Genomic DNA, 22,517 nt, shown 5'->3' on the forward strand with positions numbered 1-22,517 from the left:
ATTTATTTTGTATTGCCTCACCTGTTTGGGCCCAATTTAAAAGAGTAGGTTACATATCTGACAGTGGAAACTTACATTTTTTTTATGAAGAAAAAAATACAATCTATTTCTTAATATGGAAATGTTATAATATGGCTTGAAGAAGAGAAATTAACAGATGTATATATTTGAATGGGGCTTCAACTTTGTCAATACTGCTGTTTTCCTTATTTTTGCCAAATTTTGATGACTCGTCCTTCACTTGATACACAGTTTTGACTTTTTTTTACACTTTCGCTGGGATCACTGTAGGCCCTACATCATGCAGTTATTGTTAACTACATGTATGCACACAACACAGGGGCACTCACATAGGTAATTGATCCGTACTAGTAGCGCTGTGCTGTGGGTATATGAGATGAACTAGTTAGCGTCATATATCAAAAAGTATAAAAGCTCTGATTTTAGTACTTGCTCTATGTTTCCATTACTTATTCTTTTCAAAATATCTGAATTTTTAATTCGGTACAAGCTTTAATAACGGGGGAGCATGCATTTGTATGAGAAAGGAAATCTACCATCTTATCCAAACTCCCGTGTTAATCCAATGCACATTTTGCTTCACCGGGCCGCCCTGACTTGGTCGCGTTTGGAAGAGGAGTGCCACCAAACCGTAATAGGTACAAATTTAGTACTTTCTGTCAATCAAGTATGGTTTATTTTCTACATGTTAATCTTTAAATTATTAGCATAGTCCTTATAATAACGGTGGAGTGCCTTGATGAGTAAATGATAGCAAACCAGTGAAAAATTCCCAAAATCAGTCAGTGGAGCCCCACCCCTACATGTCAATAGCGTCATTATCGATTGGATTAGTCGACCGTAGCTGACAATTCGATCGCTCATTGGATTAATATTATCACGTGGTAAAAAATGTGCATTGGACAATTGATTACTATAATGGTTTAGTACTGCATATTTCGGTTTAATCTTCACTAAGCGGGTTTATGGCTGAAAAGGTCACGGTGAATTTGCCGTGGACAAAACTGCACTATGATGTGATGCTATCCACCGGGAAACCTTCACGGAGCAATTTGTATGATAATATAATAAAACAGGTTATAGGTATAACTGTCATCTTAGAACTGTCCACCAACATGGCTGCCATTTCAATTTTTATCATGGCTATTCGCAGTAGAAGTTATGATGTAACAGGATTAACTACCGTTGAATTAGGTTTAAACAACTTTTGAATATATCGCACTGCACTGTACGTGCACGCAGTACCTCTGCAATGAACCATAGATGTCAAAAAACAGGGACGAAGACCTTAATCGTAATTCTATATAGAATATTCATATTATGCTGATCACTCACACCTGTAAGATTGATATCTTTGAAGTGCAAAGATGATGACTGCAACCTGTTATAGTGCAGGGCGATATATATTTTTAAACCCCTGTTGCTATAGTAATTAATCTTGTTACATCATCACTTCTACGGCTTATAAACGCGATTTGATTGGTTTAATGCATAGGATCTATTATTGTTCACATACTACTGCCCTCAATTTAAATTGGGTACATGATTTTGCAATAGACTAAATTTGTGAGACTGGATTGTGATACCATTATTTGTGCACCATATATTACCAGGGAAGTCGTGTATTTTTAATTATTATTTTTATTTATTTAATCTTTCATCTGCACTCACCAAACATTTTGCTCATTTCATGTTATTTAACTTTATATCGGAAGAATTCATATTTGTATTACCTGTGTATTACTGGATCTCAGACACGCAATGCAACATAATGAGCGAAAGGCATCTCGAAACTGTCTATTCATCATACCATAAATCCACACATTGCAAACAGAATTGAACATAGCAATCCATGTAGTCATTGTATACACGTATTCAGGAAAATCAACCGGACATGTATCCCCTAATGCCAAGCACATCATGGTGCAGCCGTGTAATGTCCAACATAGTACAAAGGTCCCTATTACAATAAATAGCATCGATGCCGCCTTGATGTCACGTTTTAACCTCAAAGAACGTGCACTGTTTTCGATCCTAGGCTGTGTATCCGAATCAGACACAATCTGATTGTGTGACGAAGGCGGAGAAAGTGTATCCAACATAGCTAGTTGTCGTAAATGGCGTCGGGCAACTTTGAAAATGCTGGCGTAACAAAATATCATCACCCCTAATGGTAAAAAGTACATTACAACCATTATTGTGTAAGTGAAAGATACGTCGTGTGCCCAATTTACAGTACACAAGTATTCGTTAGTATAATAAATGTACTCAGACCATCCTAAAATTGGACAAAGTGATAATACTAACCCTTCTAGCCAGATAAATGTGATTACAATTAGGATAAGACGGTTTGTTATTTTCAAGTGATACACCATGCTATGTACAATGGCACAGTACCTTTCATATGCAATTGCGCCTAGTGTGTTCATACCTGCCGCGCCTAGTATCAGAGCAAAGGTTCCAGTCAAATTGCAAGATGCATCTTCAAATGGCCAATCTCCAATGATACTACAAATAAACATGAAAGGCATGATCAGTAGACCAGCTAAAAGATCAGCTACGGCGAGATTTGCAACAAATATGGATGTCTTATTTTGCAAAGATTTAGTTTTGTAGATGGCCAGAAGAATTCCGATATTCCCAACTGCACTTCCAATCATAATTAGTCCAATCGTAATAGTCTGAAACACAATTGCCACAGTTGAGCGCTGATCAATCGCAGTGATTATGATTTTTTTATTTGAATTCATATTGCAATGATGTTTTGGCTACCTCAGTCAGGACTTAGTTTGCTTCACTGTACCTAAGGGAGCGGGGAGGTGGATGGAATAAAATCACCAAATATGTCAGTGCTGAGAGAGAACTTAACAACAATCCTCCTTGCGTCAATGTTGAAGCGGTAGAAGTACTAGCTAGACTTCTGCAGAAGAAGTGTGACACATTGTATGAAGGTGTAAGTAGATCAGAGTCGGGTTGGATCCCAGGAGATGTCGATATAGTAATAATGATATTGTTAGTCCATTAGTCTATCCTAGACTATAACCATCTCTCAAAGTCCGTAGCGCACAGATTGCATTAGTGGAATTGTCGACAGATATCATCTGTTTTCACCAGCCACCTATGTCTTGCTGACTATCGGCGTCATCAGTCGCTTGCATCACACTTCAGCTCAAACATGCCTTTCAGTATTTATAACCTATTGCGACCTTTAGAGCAAAGTGCGTCACTCTTTTTGTTACTATTAGTGATGAATGCTTAATGACTAATTTATATCGTGCGTTTTCTTCTCCTAATGTCTTGATCCGGATATAAGTATGATAAAGGGAAGATTACCCGGGAAGATTGATTGTTTCTTATCAAACCAGGTAATGGTCTTCTTTCAACAAACTGTTTGTCGTCTCTGAGGACATGTAAGGAGTGATCTATCGTCTATAACTCCGCAGTCACTTTTTCGTTGAAGTATATGTGCTTGCAATACATTTGAAAGTGATGTTTGAAATGAATTATGAAATTAGTGAAATTTGAACTATTTCCAGCTTTTTACTAAAGTTATATGTTTTAAGAATATAACGTGCCTGCGACACGAGATATTTTCTGAAGGGTAGGGCAAAGTACACCATGTTATTCCTTTACGTCTATGTACCTAGCTGTCTATACCAATGCTAAAAGAGCACTTATCCACTTGTCCCATAACTAAGTATCCACTGATGTCTTGACATGAATGAGTGATTATAAAGCAAATATTTCTGATGGAGAAACGACCCTAAAACCTAAATATCTATGAAAAAAACCTATATTGTGCATGCTCTTAAAATAATTACATATATACATGATAGGGCATGTCCGTTTATTTTAAAGAGTTTCCTATATAATGGCAATAATGGCGTGTCAAAATTTCCGAAAAGTATTCTTGCAACATTATTTTGACTGAACTATCAAAGAAGCTAGCCTGGTTGCACGCGCTTTAACTTATGATAGCAAGGTCGGGGATTCGAATCCTGGTGCTGCATTCGTATTGTGCCTTTGCTTTTAACCTCTCATGCCTCTCTCCATCGAGGAGTGAGCGGCCAATGGACAGGAAAAGCGATGCGTACTAGCTTCACTGTTACTTTAAGGGATCGGATAGCAACGTTTGAACAGTATTTTTGTGTGATCTGAGAGCACATCGGACACATCCAGTTGCATTCTAAATGCGAGAAATGTCCTTCTGATATCAATCAATTTTTACTATTAAAGTTATTTGATATCAGAAATTCCTGTGCTCCACAAAAAATACTATGCAAACGTTGCTATCAGATTCCTTAACTACTATTGTAAATATTTAATCACAGAAATAAATATACAGTTGTATGTTCAACGCTGTGTACTTTTTCTGCCATGACGATTTTCAAGAGAAATAATATTTCATGATATTGATCTCACTCAATTCCTACTGCATGCATTAATTACACTAAAAATCAGGTCGAGTTTACAGTTTCACTGAACAAATCGTGACTTGTATCGGATCAATAGCATTTTCGAATTCAACAAATCCGGTCAACCGAAGCCCTGACCGTGACAATCAAAGGTGTGCCACATATACATACGAGAACGTTAAGTTATCAGTCATGTAAGACTCATGTAGTGACTTTCTATAGTTTACAACTGTCACCAACAATATCATTATGGCGAAATTTATTTACGAATCATGTTATCTTTCTTCAATAATTGTGACAATTTGTTTTTTAGCCGTTGTTAATTCTCAAAATGTGACTGAAATGATGACCACAATTAAAGTTGTGACGACTGGAATTGGTGCAACAACTGAGAGTGGTAGTATACCAGGAACAACCGATAGTGGTAGTATACCAGGAACAACCGATAGTGGTAGTATACCAGGAACAACCGATAGTGGTAGTATACCAGGAACAACCGATAGTGGTAGTATACCAGGAACAACCGATAGTGGTAGTATACCAGGAACAACCGATAGTGGTAGTATACCAGGAACAACTATTATGTCAGGTACAATTGATAGTGGCGTTCCAGCAGGTACTGCACCAGTGTTTAATACAACATTAGGTTTAGTGTCTGGTAAATCGCTGGATGTTATTGATAACAACACTGTGTTTGCCTACTTGGTATTCCATACGCAGCTCCACCAATCGACAATCTTCGTTTTGCTAAACCACAACCAGCAACGCAATGGAATGGTACCTTTAACGCTGTGGCATATGGACCTGCTTGTCCTCAACATAAGAATCCATTTTTGGACGAAAGCCTCAATGAAGATTGCCTTTCGCTTAATGTCTTTGTACCACAAGTTTCAAACAGTGATCCGCTTCCTATAATGGTACATATACCTGGCGGACGCTTTACTTTCTATGGAAGTGAAGTTGAACCGGGCGAAAATTTGGCAGCAACCGGAAAAGTTATTGTAGTTTCGTTGAATTATCGAGTTGGGGTATTTGGATTTTTAAATACCAATGACGACTGTGCCAGAGGTAACTGGGGCTTATGGGATCAACACCTCGCCATTAAGTGGGTAAAAGACAACGCGGAGAGATTTGGTGGGGATCCAAATCAGATTACTATATTTGGTAAGTCGTCAGGCGCAAATAGTGTACTGTACCAAGCTTTATCTCCACTCAACTCCAATGAAGACTTTAAGCGTGTGATCGCTCAAAGTCCTATACATTTTAACTACAGAAGCAATGATCCGTACTCAGGTGCAGACTTAACGAGAACGCTGGCAAAGAATCTTGGTTATGATAATGTGAAGGACTCGAAAGGGATGCTTCAATATCTACGCAACCAATCTGTTTCAGATCTCTTAGCAGAATACGCCAACTTGCCAATATCATTCTATCCTGTCATGGACGATGAGTTTTTACGTGGGACTGATCTGTTTGATTCAGATGTCGACATTAGTCAATATGATCTCTTGATAGGGTACAACTCGGGTGACATGTCAGCATCATATGGCAATAGGCAACCTGCATTAAATAAACAGGAGTTCTTTGACTATATCGACACCAGATTAGAAGGACTCTGTCGTGATTATGACGAATGCCAGAACAAAGCTTTAGCTGTTCAAGCATCTGCATTTGCATACAACAATATACAAGATTTAAATACCAATGAAACATTGAACATTGCCCGAGCGATGGAAATTGCTCTTGATACAAGTTTTTCTTCATTTGTCTCTTTTCTTGCGCGTGATCATCAAGCACGTGGAGGCAATACATATGCCTACGAATTCACCTATGCAGACACTGAGTTCTGGCCAGTTCAAGCACCCCCAAATATCCTTCCACGCCCAGGACATGTAGAGGATGTGTATTATGTATTTGGTACAGATGCCATTAGTAAGGGAAATGCGGACCAACGTGCACTGTCGTATGCATTTATGCAATACTGGACCAACTTTGCCATCAATGGGTAAGTACAGGGTTAAAGTTATTACTATTGACCTTTTCGGTAAATCCCATAACCCTTTGCGAGTAGACCTGAGAACTCGTCATTTGACATCACGCCGACTTGCAATGCGCAGTAACGATGTTCGATAAACGATGTGCGCATCGGCGCGGAGCGGCGTGACGCAAAATGACGAGTTCTTAGGTGTACTCGCAAAGGCTTATGGGATTTACCGAAAAGGTCAATTCTTAACTGTCAAGGTTGTACTATTACAAAGAAGCAGTGCACCACTGAACTCCTTGATTACAAGTCCAAAGCAAGATCGGTATGTCAATTCTTGGGAATCTTATCAAAAGCACAACTTGAGGAGCTAAAGAAAAGAAGATCGTCGTCTGACTATTTCACTCCAAATACATTATGATACTACATTAATATGACAACACTTGATATGCATTCGAAGATGTTTATGAAATATAATCTGAAGAGTGAAATATGTCTTTTGCTGGTGAAAGGGATAACTTTGTTGATAATGCAACAGTAAGCCGGGACAGTAAGTAAATTATTTACAAATCATAATCCATGATCTTTGAAATATGATAGCGATCCATTCCAGGTGGCGGTATTTAGCATCTTTACTTCTGTATACTTAAAACAGGGTTTTGTTATTTTTCCGAAATAATACGTAGTACATCTTACCGAAACTTTAGCAATAAACTAAAATAATAAACAGGATATTACAATAGGTCTTTCTGTCAATAATTATCTAAAATATTGAGCATAACTTGGGCAGTAAATAATGGCAACCCATTCAGTTACACCGGAATTATTATTGAATCCCATGAAGCATTTATTACTTTTGAGAATCTCGAGCAATGTGAATGTGGACAAAACATATTATTTTGATAATATTTTATAATTATATTATATATAATAAGCAGACATAATATTATAAATGTTCAAATAGAATCGAGGGGTTCTACAAAATACAAGATATAATAAGTTTTATACGACATCCTTTGACTCATTTGCATGACTTACACCACATTGATAAGTTGTTAGTGACTAAAGGTTACTAGCTTATACCATGTATACCATCAACCGATATATTGGTCGAACTTGAGTTTTTATCTTTAATAGTATAGCATCAACCTACTATAGACTTAAAATGAGTGTGCCGGTACAAATGGAAGCTAAGCACAGTTTTTAGCCATTTCTCATTATCATACAAAATCGACATGCAAGTGCAAGTTGTGTTCTTTGTGGCAGGGCAGCCGGCATGACGTAAAATTAAGGTCACATGAGTCACGCCTCAGTACACTAAACTTTTGCTGAGCGTATTGAAAGGAACAATTGCATTGAGAATACGGTAATATCTTAACTATATTCACCTGTGGCCATGACCATGCTCATCAAGGTGTGAAACAAGGTAGTTTGTCACACTGACTACTAATGTGCAGGTAAAATAGAAGTATGAAAGGGAGTTTCAATTATTAAGGCAGACAGCATACGCCAAACATGTCGAATTTAGTGCGCCAATCAATCTATCTTCCGGCAATGGTCGTGATGATTTGTATGATAACAGTCGTCAATTGTCAAACAACACAATCTATGACAGAAACTATTACTGTAGCTGTTACAGAATTGGTTACAGAAATAACGGATGTTGATACAACTGGTAGTGGCGTCCCGACTGGAATACCAACAGGTACTGCACCAGTGTTAGATACAACATTAGGTTTAGTATCTGGTAAATCGCTGGATGTTATTGATAACAACACTGTGTTCGCCTATTTGGGTATTCCATATGCAGCTCCACCAATAGGTAATTTTCGTTTTGCTAAACCACAACCAGCAGCGCAATGGAATGGCACTTTTAACGCTATCGAATATGGACCTAAATGTCCTCAGTCGGCCAGCCCTTTCGGGAGTGAAAGCCTCGAAGAAGATTGTCTTTCGCTTAACATTTTCGTTCCACAAGTTGCAACCAGCGATCCTCTACCCATTATGGTACATATCCCAGGTGGAGGTTTCGCTTTCTTGGGCAGTAAAAACGATCCTGGCGAAAATTTAGCAGCAACGGGTAAAGTAATTGTTGTGACATTTAATTATCGTCTAGGCGCATTTGGATTCTTGAATACCAACGACGACTGTGCCAGAGGTAACTGGGGCTTATGGGATCAACGCCTCGCCATTCAGTGGGTAAAAGACAACGCGGAGAGATTTGGTGGGGATCCAAATCAGATTACTATATTTGGTAAGTCGTCAGGCGCAAATAGTGCTCTGTACCAAGCTTTATCTCCACTCAACTCCAATAAACTGTTTCAGCGTGTGATAGCTCAAAGTCCTACTCTGTTCAACTTCAGAAGCAATGATCCATCCACAGGAGCAAGCTTGACGCAAATGCTTGCACAGAACCTAGAATATGATAATGTGAAGGACTCGAAAGGGATGCTTCAATTTCTACGCAACCAATCTGTTTCAGATCTCATAAATGCAAACTTACCACCTCGTTTTTATCCTGTCATAGACGATGAGTTTTTACGTGGGACTGATCTGTTTGATTCAAATGTCGACATTGGTCAATATGATCTCTTGACGGGATACAACTTGGGGGATGTATCGTTGTCCTTTGGTAACAGGAAACCAGAGTTAAACAAAGAACAATTCATGGACCATGTGAACTCTATAGTAGACGTAGTTTGTCGCGATTATGACGAATGCACGAGCAGAGATTTAGCTGTTCAAGCAGCTACATTTGCATACAACAATATTGAAGATCTGAAGGACAATGAAACTTTGAATTTTGCGCGAGCGGTTGAAATTTCTCTTGATGTTAGTTTTTCATCATTTGTTTCCTTCCTTGCACGTGATCATCAAACACGGGGAGGTAATACATATGCCTATACGTTCACTTATGAAGACACAGAGTTCTGGCCGATTAAAGCCTCGGCAAATGTGGTTCCACGTCCAGGACATACGGAGGATTTGTATTATGTATTTGGAACAGATGCTATCAGTAAGGGAAATGTCGATCAGCGCGCGCTGTCTTATGCATTTATACAATACTGGACCAACTTCGCCACCAATGGGTAAGTCAGCTGACACTAAGGTAGTACTCCAACAAAAGCGATCTGATAAAACTGAAACTGATAAAACTGAAACTGAAACTGAAACTAATCTTACAGTCAAACGACGTTATATTTCAATCATGCCATTGTAGTTTTAGGGTGTAAAGAACATTTTGTGATGTTAAACATCAACTTTGGTTTGACTTTAGTTTTACGGCCCTTTTTTAATTGAATGTTATAATTAAACTCAAACGATTTAACACATCAAATGAAAATAGGTAATCACGTGAGAAGCACGGCGATATTAGTTATGTTAGTGCTGGTTGTAACAAGAATTAATGTAGCTATGGATTCTAGTCAAATTTGACGAGAATTTGCATTGTTTCCGAGACACGGTTTACTTGGCATGCCACAGGCTTAAGTCAAGATAAAGGTCTAATTATATTAACGGAATATCAACGGACTCGAAATTAGCTAAACTACAAGATTTTTTTTTTTTGTGATTGGAAAATAGAAAGTATTGAAAACCATGGAAAGTACATTGATTTTCAAAGAACAATTTTAATTGTTGGTGATAAAGAAAGTGCTTAAAATGGTCAAAAATGTTGATTTTGAAAGACTAGTTTTACATTTTTGTCAATGCATACTGCTTTTTTAATTTGTGTAAAGGAGCTTAACAAAAATGACCGCTTCTTAAAAGAAATATTGTTTTGCCTTTTTTAAACGTTTAATGTCCAAAAACACTATGTCCTATATCTTTTCAAGTATCAGACAGGCTCGCCATGTATAAGATATTTTATTCCTAGCCATAGAACATGAAATTTATGCATGTGCATAAACCAACATGAAACGGGAACGTTTTGTGCACAAACCGCAACTTTCACCAAAGAAACATGAAAAAGGCACAATCTATTGCCCTTTTTATGGTAATTTTAAGAACATGCTTTAGACGACTTTGGGCAACATTTGCAGAGGCAAACAAGATACAGGCAAATTTAAGTTTTACTTGGATTATCCAATACCGAACAAAACAAACGATAGACAAACGCACACGTGTTCCCAAGCAATAGTAATAGTAACAACAGTTAAATTATTCACTCTCTATTCTTTCACAACAAAGTAATAAAATTGTCCTGTACTTTGTTGATCATACACATAAAACCAATTACCTAATATAACCTAATGTCAATTTTACGCTTTATGAACCTGTACCTCACAAAAACAAAAAAATGACTGGAACAAATATGGTGCAGTTAACCTTACACTGCAAACCAGACTTACCATTGTAATCATGGTAATAAAGGGCCGCTACAGACGTCTTTAGTCATGTTAGTATATATTCGATGCAACATGTCTTCGTTATTATTCTATTTCCAGTATTTTTTAACTTCTAACGAATGTTTGATGACGTAATCTGATCAATATTGTATTTCCAGCAGACATTCTACATAACATATTATCGATTTTACATCATCGCGTTGATGTTACAACATTACTGGAAATAGAGTGGGAATAGATTAAATAACGCAGACATGTTTATACATCTAATATTCTACATGTTCTACGTAGAATACTTTGAGTACGTATGACCCTACACTTAAATTTATAGTTTTCCACATGATCATAAGTGACTACATTAATACACGCTTCGCGGGTCATATCTTCACAATAAGACGGAATTTCCCACGCATAAACTAATCATATCTGTGTTAATGTCTGGACTTGTGTTAGTTTTGTTATGTTACATTTACCCGATGTTAACCTATTCAAATAATTCTTTTTTTTTACCCAAAAAGTAAAGCAAAAACCACGTACCATGCAGTTGCATTATGTAGTGTCATACAAGTCATATATACATGTCATATTTATAAACTCTCTGCGTAAGATATTTCTTTCATGTGCCACGTACAAATTCCCATAGACAACTTCATATAGATTACGCAATCGTTGTAATTTTTCCATAATGCCGGATAACAGTTAGTTATAACCCGTCTGTATACAACTTAACATGTGATTTTACCCAAGTGCTTACCTTAACAATAACTTTACTTTTTAGTTTGACTATATCTTTACCACAATGCTACTAACTTAAACCTTACTTTAACACTAAAACCTAGCCTTCATTCTAAACATGTGAGCGGCGAATCGCATTCCTTCATGTCAATCGACGAAGCTACAATGTAATGCTTCAAAATGTCGTTAATGATAATGCAAACTGTACCAAGATAATTGACACCCATAAAGTACAGATATTATGGACGAGATTGTCGCATTCAAATGCAACTTAAAATTATACATTTGACTTGTATATATATAGTTCAATCTCAGCTAAACTAAAAGGGCCCAAATTCCCGGCCCAAATTGCATTGGGAAGAGGCGTCCTTTTTATAAGAACATCAAAAACCGACAGGTACCGATTTCAGTTTGTATTATGTTGATTGTAGGTTTTTCTTCCAACCATAAAACACACATGATACCACCGTTGTATAAACATTTCTCTGCCTTTTCTTTGTCATTTCAGAGACCCAAATGTTGGAAACACAGAGTATATAGGCTCCTATGAGGAATGGCCCAAGTTTGACGACGAAACCCAAAGTTACATGATCTTGGAACCGAACGCAACAGTAGGGCAGAATTTCGCCGGCGAGGCATACGATTTTTGGTACGGATATATCAAGAGTGTTTTAGAAGAAGGTGAAACTGATGATGAAGATTCCGAACAGTGTGTTCTTGACGCCGGTGTCCCTGTATGGGAGTCCTTTCCTCCGCAAGAAACCAAGACGCATAACATCGCTGACCTTGGATCGATCACAGGAACCATTCTGTATGTACCCGATGAGTCAGGATCTCCGAACAAAGTTAATGTCATTCGTGGTATTCCCTACGCTAAAGCACCTGTTGACGCACTTCGCTTTGCTCCTCCTCAAGAAGTTGAACCTTGGGATGTTACTTTGGATGGGGTATCACCTGCTTTCCAATGTCCAGGTGCAATGACAACAGATTGGGACGAAGATTGTCTGACTCTTGATGTCACTTTTGTGGAGAGTAATGACGCCAGTCTTCCAGTGGTTGTGTTTATCGGTGGTTATAATTTACAAACAGGCCGTGGAACACCATCCGCCGAAGGCCTCGCTGCCGGTACTGAATCTGTGGTTGTCACATTCAGATACCGTGTTGGAGCTCTTGGATTCTTAAGTACAGGAGATGAGTATGCACCAGGAAACTATGGGTTGCAAGACATAATCGCTGTCCTTAAATTTGTCAACAACCACATCAGTAAATTTGGAGGTGATCCAAACAAAGTCACTCTGATGGGATATGGTACAGGAGGCTCCATTGTAAACATGTTGTTCTATTTGAAAGACGCCCAAGGTCTTTTTCAACGAGCGATTTCTCTATCTGAGACAGCAAGCGCCAGAGACTTTACAAATATAATTCAATCAGATCCTCTCAACCAGGCCACTTCTCTCGGTAAAAAACTTCAATGTAAAGGTAACCCAAAAGAACTACTTCAGTGTCTCAGATCTTCCAATGTAACCGTGTCTGATATTTTGGACGCGTCCTTGTCAACTCCATTCTTTCCTGTAGTAGATGGCGATATCTTAACGGATACAATTCCAAATCTGGTGACAAACTCTTCTTATTCCGCGGTTGACTATCTTATCGGTATAACGGAGAACCAAGCGGCAACAAAGATGATGAAAGAAGTGGATTCGTGTCCCACGGAAAATGAGTTCAGAAAGCGCGTCAATTCTGTGGTTGGTATGTACTTAAAAAAGATCCTGGTCCTGTTCGCCAAGCCATTGCAGCAGCATACTTGGACAATATTCCTCCTTACAATGTAACAACAGTACCGTGTCCTCTTCAAACAAGGTTCCTCGACTTCCTTCAAGACTATTTCGTTGTCGTTCCGACTCTTGATACAGCAAAGACACACATAAAGGCGGGTGGAAGAGTGTTCCTGTACAGCTTTCAGCAAACTCCAAAATATCGTAGTGACCATTCTTCGCATTTGCCATCGTGGGTTGGACCATCTCGTGGAGACGATCTTCAGTACCTGTTTGGAATGCCATACTCACCATTGTCACCAGGTTGTTATGGGCCTGAAGACAGGGAGACCACAGTCACACTCATGAGGATTCTGCGAGACTTCTTCAGTTCAGGGTAAGAGTAAACAACAACCTGTATCTTTTCTACCTGTTACTTCAAGACAATTAAACAGAAAAACGAGGTTATTCACTGTGGCTAATGTTACGGTCACTAACATGACCCAGGCCAAAATCACCTGCTACCGAGTTCACTTAACACCAAACATGCAAACACATTGTTTTTATATCAAACAACTTATGAGTATTTATTAATTAGTGTAGTATGACTGTTAATCAAATTACAATATATAAGATCATACAAGAAATAAACTTAAAATTACTATAAAGATTTCTTTATACTATTATGGTTTCTTAGCTACGCCTGGAGATCTTGATTAGCTGACGTTCTGATGAGATTCATTTGATGGTCTCAGTTCTCGATCCAAGATTCGGCAATTAAAATGAAATAAATCTCACTTAATATCTCAGCCATTTAAATGTGTGGTTCTATTTGGGTTAAAGTCAATATTACGACTTAAAAACACAATGAATTTGGCTGAATCCAATTAGATGTAAGTTGGGACGTGTGTAAACATTACAAATAGGCCAAAAATCAAGCTTGAAAATAATCGACCGAACTCAGTTTATTTTAAAAGATCGCACATTATAGTGACATCAATTGTTTTAAGTTCTTGACTTTTTTTTTATATCTCATTAAAATATTTCATCAAAAATTGACAATGCTCATTTAATTTTCTTGAATCACAGAGGTGCATCCATGACCAAATTGGAAGATTTAGAGTTGCAAGATAATACCGAATGGCCGGAGTTCGACTTGGAATCTAGGCGATATCTCCAAGTGGATGCTTGTCCATCAGTCTCTGAAACAGGCTTTGGTGAGTCTCATCTACGCTTCTGGACTGAAGTTATATCTTCGCTAGTCTCACCACCACCGCCACGACCAGGTGAAAAAGAGAAGTGCATTGTGGGAGAAGAATTAGGAATATCTCTTACACCGGAGCAGGCTGCTACGCTATTTGAAATACTTATTGGTGTGATCATAGCTCTGTTGGTAGTTTGGGTAATTACGTGTGGGGCTTGTTGCGGTGCCAGAAAACAAATTAATGAGAATAAAACCAGTGCATATGAGTTGGGTCATGAAATTCCAGGTTGGAGGTCAACGCAAGATGAAGAGTCTGATATGTTATAAATAGAAACGGATGATGGCTTTAAATAGTAGTAGTTCAGTGTGGTGTTAAGGGTAGATGCGGTATTGTTGGTCGAAGCAGCCAATAAAATCGATTTTTATTGTCTGTATCAATATATTATTGAAAAATAACACTTTGCTATTTTGCAAAAGTTCATTCTTCAAATCATATACTTTGAAAACTTGCTTAACTTATTGTTGTTAATGAGTTATGTACATTTTACAAAAGTGTTGTTGTTTCAGCTCTCTTTACAACATAACTCAAGAACCACAGGACCTACAAAAGTATTTTTGTGATATTTGAATTCTTCTACACGCTCGCAAGGAAATGAGCAATGCAATTTTTGCCAAAGCTCACTACCATTCGCAAGATGTTGTGAACTACCAAATCGCAACACTTTAAAATAATGTATTACCTTAAGGTTAAATGACAGGGCAAAAAAGGTTGAAGGTCAAAGCACAATGAATCCTGTTAACCTTGACCTAATTTATGATGTTAACCAGGTAACAAAACACCTGAGATATGACAAACTATTCTTTCTTTTAAATGTTGATCCAAGAGGATCAACATGAGACCCGTGGAGCCGAAAATTAGGCATTTTGCCTACTGCTCAAAAACTGAAAATTGGAGATAGACCAAAATATACCATTTCTGAGTCCTCGTGATGTGACAATACATTAGTATAGTTTTGAAATTTATACCTATAGATGAGTTGACCTCAATGTTTATCAACAAAGGCAAGGAACTGGCATATCGATATTTTTGAGAAAACCCCATGCAACCACTACACTGTTCAATAGCCTTATTGTGTTGTGGCGGGAGTTTTAAAAACACGAGCCCTGAACAAAATATGATGCGCGCGCATACTGCCAGGCAAAAAAACAAGAAATTGTGATGACGCGTGCGAATACTGTCAGGCATTGTCGTCAGAAGTCAACTCATCTATAAGCGGCTACTTGGTCTTGTAGAGATACTTATAACATTTATGTTTACAGATTGTAACCATGGTAACATGTATGGTAATTGGAAATTGCCGTGTTCTTAGGACTAACGACATTTTCCACAAAATACGGAAAAACACTCCTTAGATAATTCTAAATGGAATAGACCTCTTCGGCAATTCCCGACAGCCTTTGCGTATTTACCCCAGAATACATGTACGTCATCTTCGTTACTGCGCAGTCCAACGTGCGTAGAAACGATGTTCGCATCGACGAAGACTTATTGTGCAAAGATTTCCGATAAGCCGGTGAATTCTAATATTATTAAGCTTATTTGCGAAATGACCAATTATAATTATGTATTCTACTATTATGTATTGTATGTTGACGTGAAATTCCAAATTCCTTTTGTGAATCGCGCTTAAAATCTTACTTTCCAGTAATCATGATTGTGGAAAGACTCATATGAGTCTAGAATTTCAAAATGCACCCATTAGTGGAATCTAAAGTTTCTGGATAGCATATTATTCAATATGATATCTATATAATGTTGGTTAACCATTAAGCGTTAGTACTGGTTTGGTGGATCATATCGGCGCCATATCCATACATTTGAGTGCAATTAATCTTCTACGTCATTTTTTTACGCTCTTCAAACATTTATGGATATAACCAGTGTCTTTCTCAACTACATGGAACATAATTTACCAAAGCAATACGTTAAAAGCTATTACATTGTCTACCAGCAAACACAAAACGTTTTCGACATCATTCGCAAAAGGTTATAAAAGGTTGTCAGAAAACGTTTAAATGTCGGGTTATATGATTAATGGTATAAAACGTTTTCATAACATTAAATAACATTTGTTGGTAATTTACTGCACAGCAAACACAAATGTTTTACAGAAAACATTTAAATGTCGGGTTATATAAAGGGTATAAAAACGTTTTAATAACATTCCAAAAACATTTTGAAAACTTGGTACAAATCATTCTAAACAGAATGTTATTTTGGGGTTGGAAAAAATGTTTGCCCAAAATATTTACAATAACGTTTTTAAAATGTTTTCACGACATAATGTTATTTAAGTGTTGACAAAATATTTGGCCAAAAATAGTTTACAGTGACATTTCGAAAACATTTTAAAAATATTGTTGTAGTGTGTTTTCATACAAAACGTTTTAAAACGACTTCATGACCTTTATATAACCCGACATTTTAATGTTATTAAAACGTTTTTACCTAAACCAAAACCCAAAATATAACTTAACTTACTTAAAACGTTTTAAAAACGTTTTTGTGTTTGCTGGGTAACACCATATTGTTTTAATAGTGCAAATGTAAGATTAAAATTATGTTAATTTTATTTCGTAGCCCAGAAATATTTTTACATTGGGTTAACACACATGTAACAGAATTTACCAAAGCAATACGTTATAAGCTATTACATTGTCTAACACCATATGTTAAGGTGCAAATGTAAGATTAAATGTTGATTTTATTTCGTAGCCTAGAAATATTTTTACAATGCACGTTAGGTTAACACTATGCAAGGACACGAATGTGCCCACAACTTTGGTCTTTTCAAGTTTTTTTAGTATTATACGGAAATTAAAAATCGAATTTGTTGACAAATTCATTCATTGCATAACTGTTCTACGAATACGGCATGCTAATGTCGGTTGAAGAGATGAACTAACTAAAATGCAATAATCATGATAATTAATTGGTGGTTCCCTGTTAAAGAGAAAGTTTCTTGATGTTGTTTTATCAAAACGTACTTGATAAGAAAATTGCAATATTTTTTTCTAAAAATGTACATACTAAACACCAAAAAAATTCCATTTGCTTTTACTCAGCTCTACAAATATTAGTTGACGTACTTGCCAGAATGTCTGCATAGAGTAGTTATATACTGCGCCAAAAAAGTATCCACACTTGGAAAAATAATCACAATTTCAAAACTGAACCATATTGGGGTAAATTTTAAAAGTGACAATCTGGTCTATACAAGGCGCAAAAAGATTCCAACAAGGGCAACAAAGAGACAATACAGTTTCTTCAATGAAGCTTTATTCAAAGCAGTTTTTATTTCAGTTTTTACTTCTCTGTACTTTTCATAACTATCATTTTACTTGTCAGTTCTTTTGTTTCAGTTTTCTTTTGTTCCTTTTGTTTTAAATTAAAGGCACGCATTAATTAGCCATTCACCACTCTCAAACCAGATGTCTACATGTAGTCAGTGGAGTTTTGAATAGGCCAGAGTGTCACTTTTAAAACTGGACCTTTGTCTAATCAAATGCTTGTAACTGTGCTTCTTGAAGTCACACTGGATTCAAGTGGGGTGTCATCATGTGCCGAATTAGATAGTGCATCTAGTGAACAAATAAATTTACCAAAATATGGTTTAGTTTTAAAATTAGGATTTTTCTTCCAAGTGTAAGGATACTTTTTTGGCGCAATAGTTTTGTGTTTACATTGCATTGTTGCTCTTATAACTGTTCATTCGAACTCTATAGAAAAACACTTCGTTCATACGCTTTAGGAAAGTTTTAATAATTATTCAGAAACATAATTACTTTATTTTTTCATGAAATCTAGCTGGTTAGAATGACGAAACTTTATAACAAAATGTTGAAATGCACACGAAAATAAAATAATTTGTCTTTCATGAATCCAACGCTAGCATGCTTTATTATTGTTACAATATTATATATTAATGATACTAATTTATCTACATACCCATTGATATCTTTAAGAGTGTGTCAGATCAACAGTCTCATTCCCCAACTTTATCCTATCAACATGGAGATGTTGATATCAGAAGAAAGTTCGTATTTTTCTAATAATCCAATTAAAATTTTAGACCTGTAATATGTTCCGTTATAGATTTTACGAACAAAATAGTGATTGCCTCATCCCGAATGGTGCTTATCACCCGTACTATTCTATGGGCCGCTGTGAATTTTGCTTTTCGTGTCAAAACCACTACTCTTGAAAAATACAGCACAATTTTTTTTTGATTGAAAAATGTTATTATATTTTGCCTAATCCTGTAGTTAGCTCTAAGTGGCAATAAAAGTTATATTTTAGTATATTTGGTCACTTTTTGGAAATAAAGACCAAAAACATGCATTTTTCGTTTTTCAGATGCTGCGACAATCAAGACCAAAGACTTGCAAAGACTAATTTAAAGTTATGCATTGTAATAATATGGCAAACACATTTTCGAATCTTTTTCATAACCAACTATCAAAAATAACATAAAATATTAAAATTTTGAGCTACCTCTAACCCTATACTCAAGATTTTGACTGCTTAGACTTATGCAAAGTCCTAACATTCTGTGATACAATTGTTGTAAGAAAACATGAAAAAAATGCATGTTTTTGGTCAACTTTCAAATTTTGACTTTTATTGCCAGTTAATAGAACTAACTAAAGGAAATAAGGAATATATGATTTAGCTATGTTTCTTTTGGCAAAACAAGATAATATTGTTTTAATCCCAAAAAATAAGTGCTGTATTTTGAATCAGGAGAAGTGCAAGATGAACCCAAAACATAGCATTATTTTGGTATAGGCCTCAATGTGCGGTACAAACTATTGCTAAACACAATATGAATATGATGGAAAAGTCTGACGACCCACCTTTAAGAAAACCTTAATTTGACGTTCTTAGTCAATGTTGCACACATGTTACACGCAAAAGTGTTGTTATTGTTGTTTTACCATATCTCGCCCGATCTCGCAACACGGCTGTATGATTGACGATCTTCAACTTGGCTAGATAACACAAATCTACTTGCGTAATTTATGATCTTAAAAAGCACCCGGTCATAAATTGGTCTTTTCCAGGGAGCCCCCCCCCCAACACCTTTAATTAATACACAATTTCAATTTGATTTTTATTTGATAATTATTTTTGTAATCTAGAAAATATTTTACTGATTTCATAGGCGCGTATCAGCTTCATCCGGCTCAAATGCATGATTAAGTTTCCACATATCATTTGTTTCTCTTTGAAGGGTTGACACCGATTTATTTTTAGGTAAATACCCCCATTTACCTTTGGGACTACCATACTGTGCAATCTTTACCGCTTCTCTATACCCACAGGCCATTGCGCATGTCATCATCACCACAACTACTAAAAATATGCAAACACCGATCAGAAAGTTTAAAAACCACACCGCTTGAGCAGGAGTCAAATTCCACCCATCATCTTCGCCTATTTTGCATTCATCTTTGTCGCAAGTGCTATATTCTAAAATGTCTGGAATTGTTTCTGTCCAGAAGTAGATCTGTTGCCATCTGTACCGGTGCCTTGCTGACACACTGTCTTCATTGGTGGTATCGTTGGCAGAAAGGTACATGTAAGACATATCGTTGAGGTTGTAATTTGGCCACGTTGGAAGATCATTGATTGCATTGGCTGCTGCTGGTTGATCGGGATTCTGATTTGGATTGCTGGAAATGAAACGAGCAAAGAAGATAATACATGATTAAAATTATATTTTCCTGGCATTTTAGGGTGTGAAAAAGGTTATGCCTAGCAGCTGGTCATGCTGATCTCAGATCGGGCGGATTCCTATATATATCTAGGTAAAAAGAGGGCATTCCATGATGAATCTACCTCAGTGCAAATGTCTCATCCCCATCTCCAAGCGGATGCCTTACACGTTAAAATCGGATGCCCTTTGGTCCCACCACTAGTAGCATGGTGTCGTGTTCAATGGAGGCAGTTCCTCTATTAAAACAATTATTGCTGACTGCATTTAGCATTTGCTTTCGGTAATCTAGTTTGGATGCGGTTTATTATTAAAATATGAAGCTGCTTATGAGACAAATCATTCCAATTCTTAGTCCTCACGGTGACATTTCTGAAATAATACCCACTGTGGTAAACTTACCCGCTTTTTGCAAAGTTTGTCCAATACATCATCATTGTATCACTCAGTTCCTCTTCATCCTCAGTAAAGTATCCCATTAACTCAGCATTAAATGGTGCGCCCCATACGTATGGTAGCTCTTCAGAATGAAAGGCTCCAGGTAAACTGTTAGTACTATCAATTTCAGTTCTATGATCAAAGACGTACATAAACGTGTTACTAGATTGCCCTGCCGAAATCCATGACGTCAAGAATTCATAAACTTTAACGACAGAGTTCATATCTCCGATCAAGTTCAAAGCTTGCCGTAGCCTGGCTATATCATCACCATACCCATGATACACGTACTTGTCCCAATCAGTGTATAGTTGATTGACAGACGAAGCAACTAATTTTTGTTGATCTCCAAAATCTGCTAGAAATGAATTAAGCAGAGTGTTCCAAGATTTCGGAGATAATCCAGATGTGAGATCTCCAGTAACCATGGTGACGCCATTGATCTCTTCAATCTGCCTTATAAAACCTTCTAATGTGTTAACACCAATCAAAAGATCATGATCCATGACCATGTAGGCATCTGTTGCTGAAGAGTCCACTGATGGTATGGGAAGGAATTCACCATCAATAACAGGTCCCCATGTAATGCGCCAGGGATGCTTTTTCACGATTCTCCATGCATCCATTAAAGTTTGTAAGTCACTTTCACGTAAACATTGAATAAGATCAGTATTGCTTTCGAAGTTATTGCAATTACCTGCATTTGCTCCAAACTCACGAGCTAAATTCACTGGTTCTCTGAAGCCTTCGTTTAAATTCCAAGGTATAACGACTGAACTTTCTGCAATAACACGATGAAACAGTTCTTGGCTACCAGGCGCAAAGAGATGTAAAGACGCACTGATTCCACCGGTTGATTGTCCAAATAAAGTTACCCGATTTGGATCGCCACCAAATCGACTGACATCTCTTTGGATCCAGCGAAGCACAAGTTGTTGGTCAAGCAAAGCATAATTTCCAGTCGCATATTCATCTAGAGTTGTCAGGAACCCAAATGGTCCTAACCTGTAATTGAAGGTGACAACTACTACACTACCTCTGGTGGCTAACACAGCACCATTGTAAGCTGCACCTTGACCAACTTGGAATTCTCCTCCATGTACCCACACCATTACAGCATGTTTTTCAGTACCACTTGGGTTCATATCACTTGGTGTAAACACATTAAGAGTCAAGCAATCCTCACTTATAGCCTTAGCAGATTCAGGAACATCGAACAAGTAGTCTCTCCCATCATAAATCTCGCTGATTTGGACAATATCTTGCGGGCACGATGGGCCGTACTGCATCGTATTCAGAGTATCATTCCAAGGCGACTTCGGTACTGATGGAGCAAAACGTCTTGGTTGTTCAGCGTATGGTATACCAAGGAAGGCACGATACTGTTCTCCATCTAGATTCTTTAGAGCTCCTCTAACTGTTCCAGATGATGTTTCTATCTGCACTTGTGCAAAACCCAATCTCAGTAGTAGAAAAAGACTCCAGAGAACTCTAAAATACTGCCGCAGAGAAAGCATGGTTGATGTTGTTGTCCAAACTCAGTTTTATAATGTCACATAGATGATAATAGTCCCAGACACGATTATAAATGTATAATATATCAATAGTTGTGTTGCAATTTTTCTTGTCCGATTTTATTACACCACAATTTCCATAATTTTGTTGAAATCGGAAGACGACAAGTTTTAGTTTATTTTTACATATATCCCGATTCCTTACAAAGGGTCACCCCTCTCCAAAGTACACAAAAGTAGTGATTTATTCAGTCACTGGTCGTGCTACTGACCACTAGTTGCCCTACTTACGCATATTTAATAGTTGAATGAATGAACACTGAATTAAGAAT

At 37.2% G+C, this 22,517-nt stretch overlaps 4 protein-coding genes across 4 annotated transcripts; 2 read left to right on the forward strand and 2 right to left on the reverse strand.

Annotated features, from left to right (window-relative positions):
- Positions 1-1,739: 1,739 nt before the first annotated feature.
- LOC140160200 (G-protein coupled receptor 161-like) lies at positions 1,740-3,206 on the reverse strand. Its single transcript, XM_072183478.1, has one exon. The coding sequence runs from the start codon at positions 2,769-2,771 to the stop codon at positions 1,740-1,742; it is 1,032 nt and encodes a 343-aa protein (XP_072039579.1). The 5' UTR covers positions 2,772-3,206.
- A 1,575-nt stretch (positions 3,207-4,781) lies between these two features.
- Positions 4,782-6,445, forward strand: LOC140160201 (carboxylesterase 1C-like). The gene is made up of 2 exons (XM_072183479.1): positions 4,782-5,094; positions 5,157-6,445. The coding sequence occupies exons 1-2, from the start codon at positions 4,782-4,784 to the stop codon at positions 6,443-6,445; spliced, it is 1,602 nt and encodes a 533-aa protein (XP_072039580.1).
- A 1,328-nt stretch (positions 6,446-7,773) lies between these two features.
- LOC140161257 (uncharacterized) lies at positions 7,774-17,529 on the forward strand. The gene is given in 4 exon segments (XM_072184718.1): positions 7,774-9,506; positions 12,007-13,240; positions 13,243-13,649; positions 14,342-17,529. Coding segments are annotated over 4 exon segments (3,609 nt in total). The 5' UTR covers positions 7,774-7,980; the 3' UTR covers positions 14,784-17,529.
- Positions 17,530-19,123: 1,594 nt separating this feature from the next.
- Positions 19,124-22,517, reverse strand: LOC140161256 (carboxylesterase 1C-like). The gene is made up of 2 exons (XM_072184717.1): positions 20,636-22,517; positions 19,124-20,192 (listed from the first exon to the last, which is right to left on the reverse strand). The coding sequence occupies exons 1-2, from the start codon at positions 22,186-22,188 to the stop codon at positions 19,676-19,678; spliced, it is 2,070 nt and encodes a 689-aa protein (XP_072040818.1). The 5' UTR covers positions 22,189-22,517; the 3' UTR covers positions 19,124-19,675.

The sequence above is a fragment of the Amphiura filiformis genome, chromosome 9 (genome assembly GCF_039555335.1).
Source record: "Amphiura filiformis chromosome 9, Afil_fr2py, whole genome shotgun sequence".
NCBI classification, from domain to species: Eukaryota; Metazoa; Echinodermata; class Ophiuroidea; order Amphilepidida; family Amphiuridae; genus Amphiura; species Amphiura filiformis.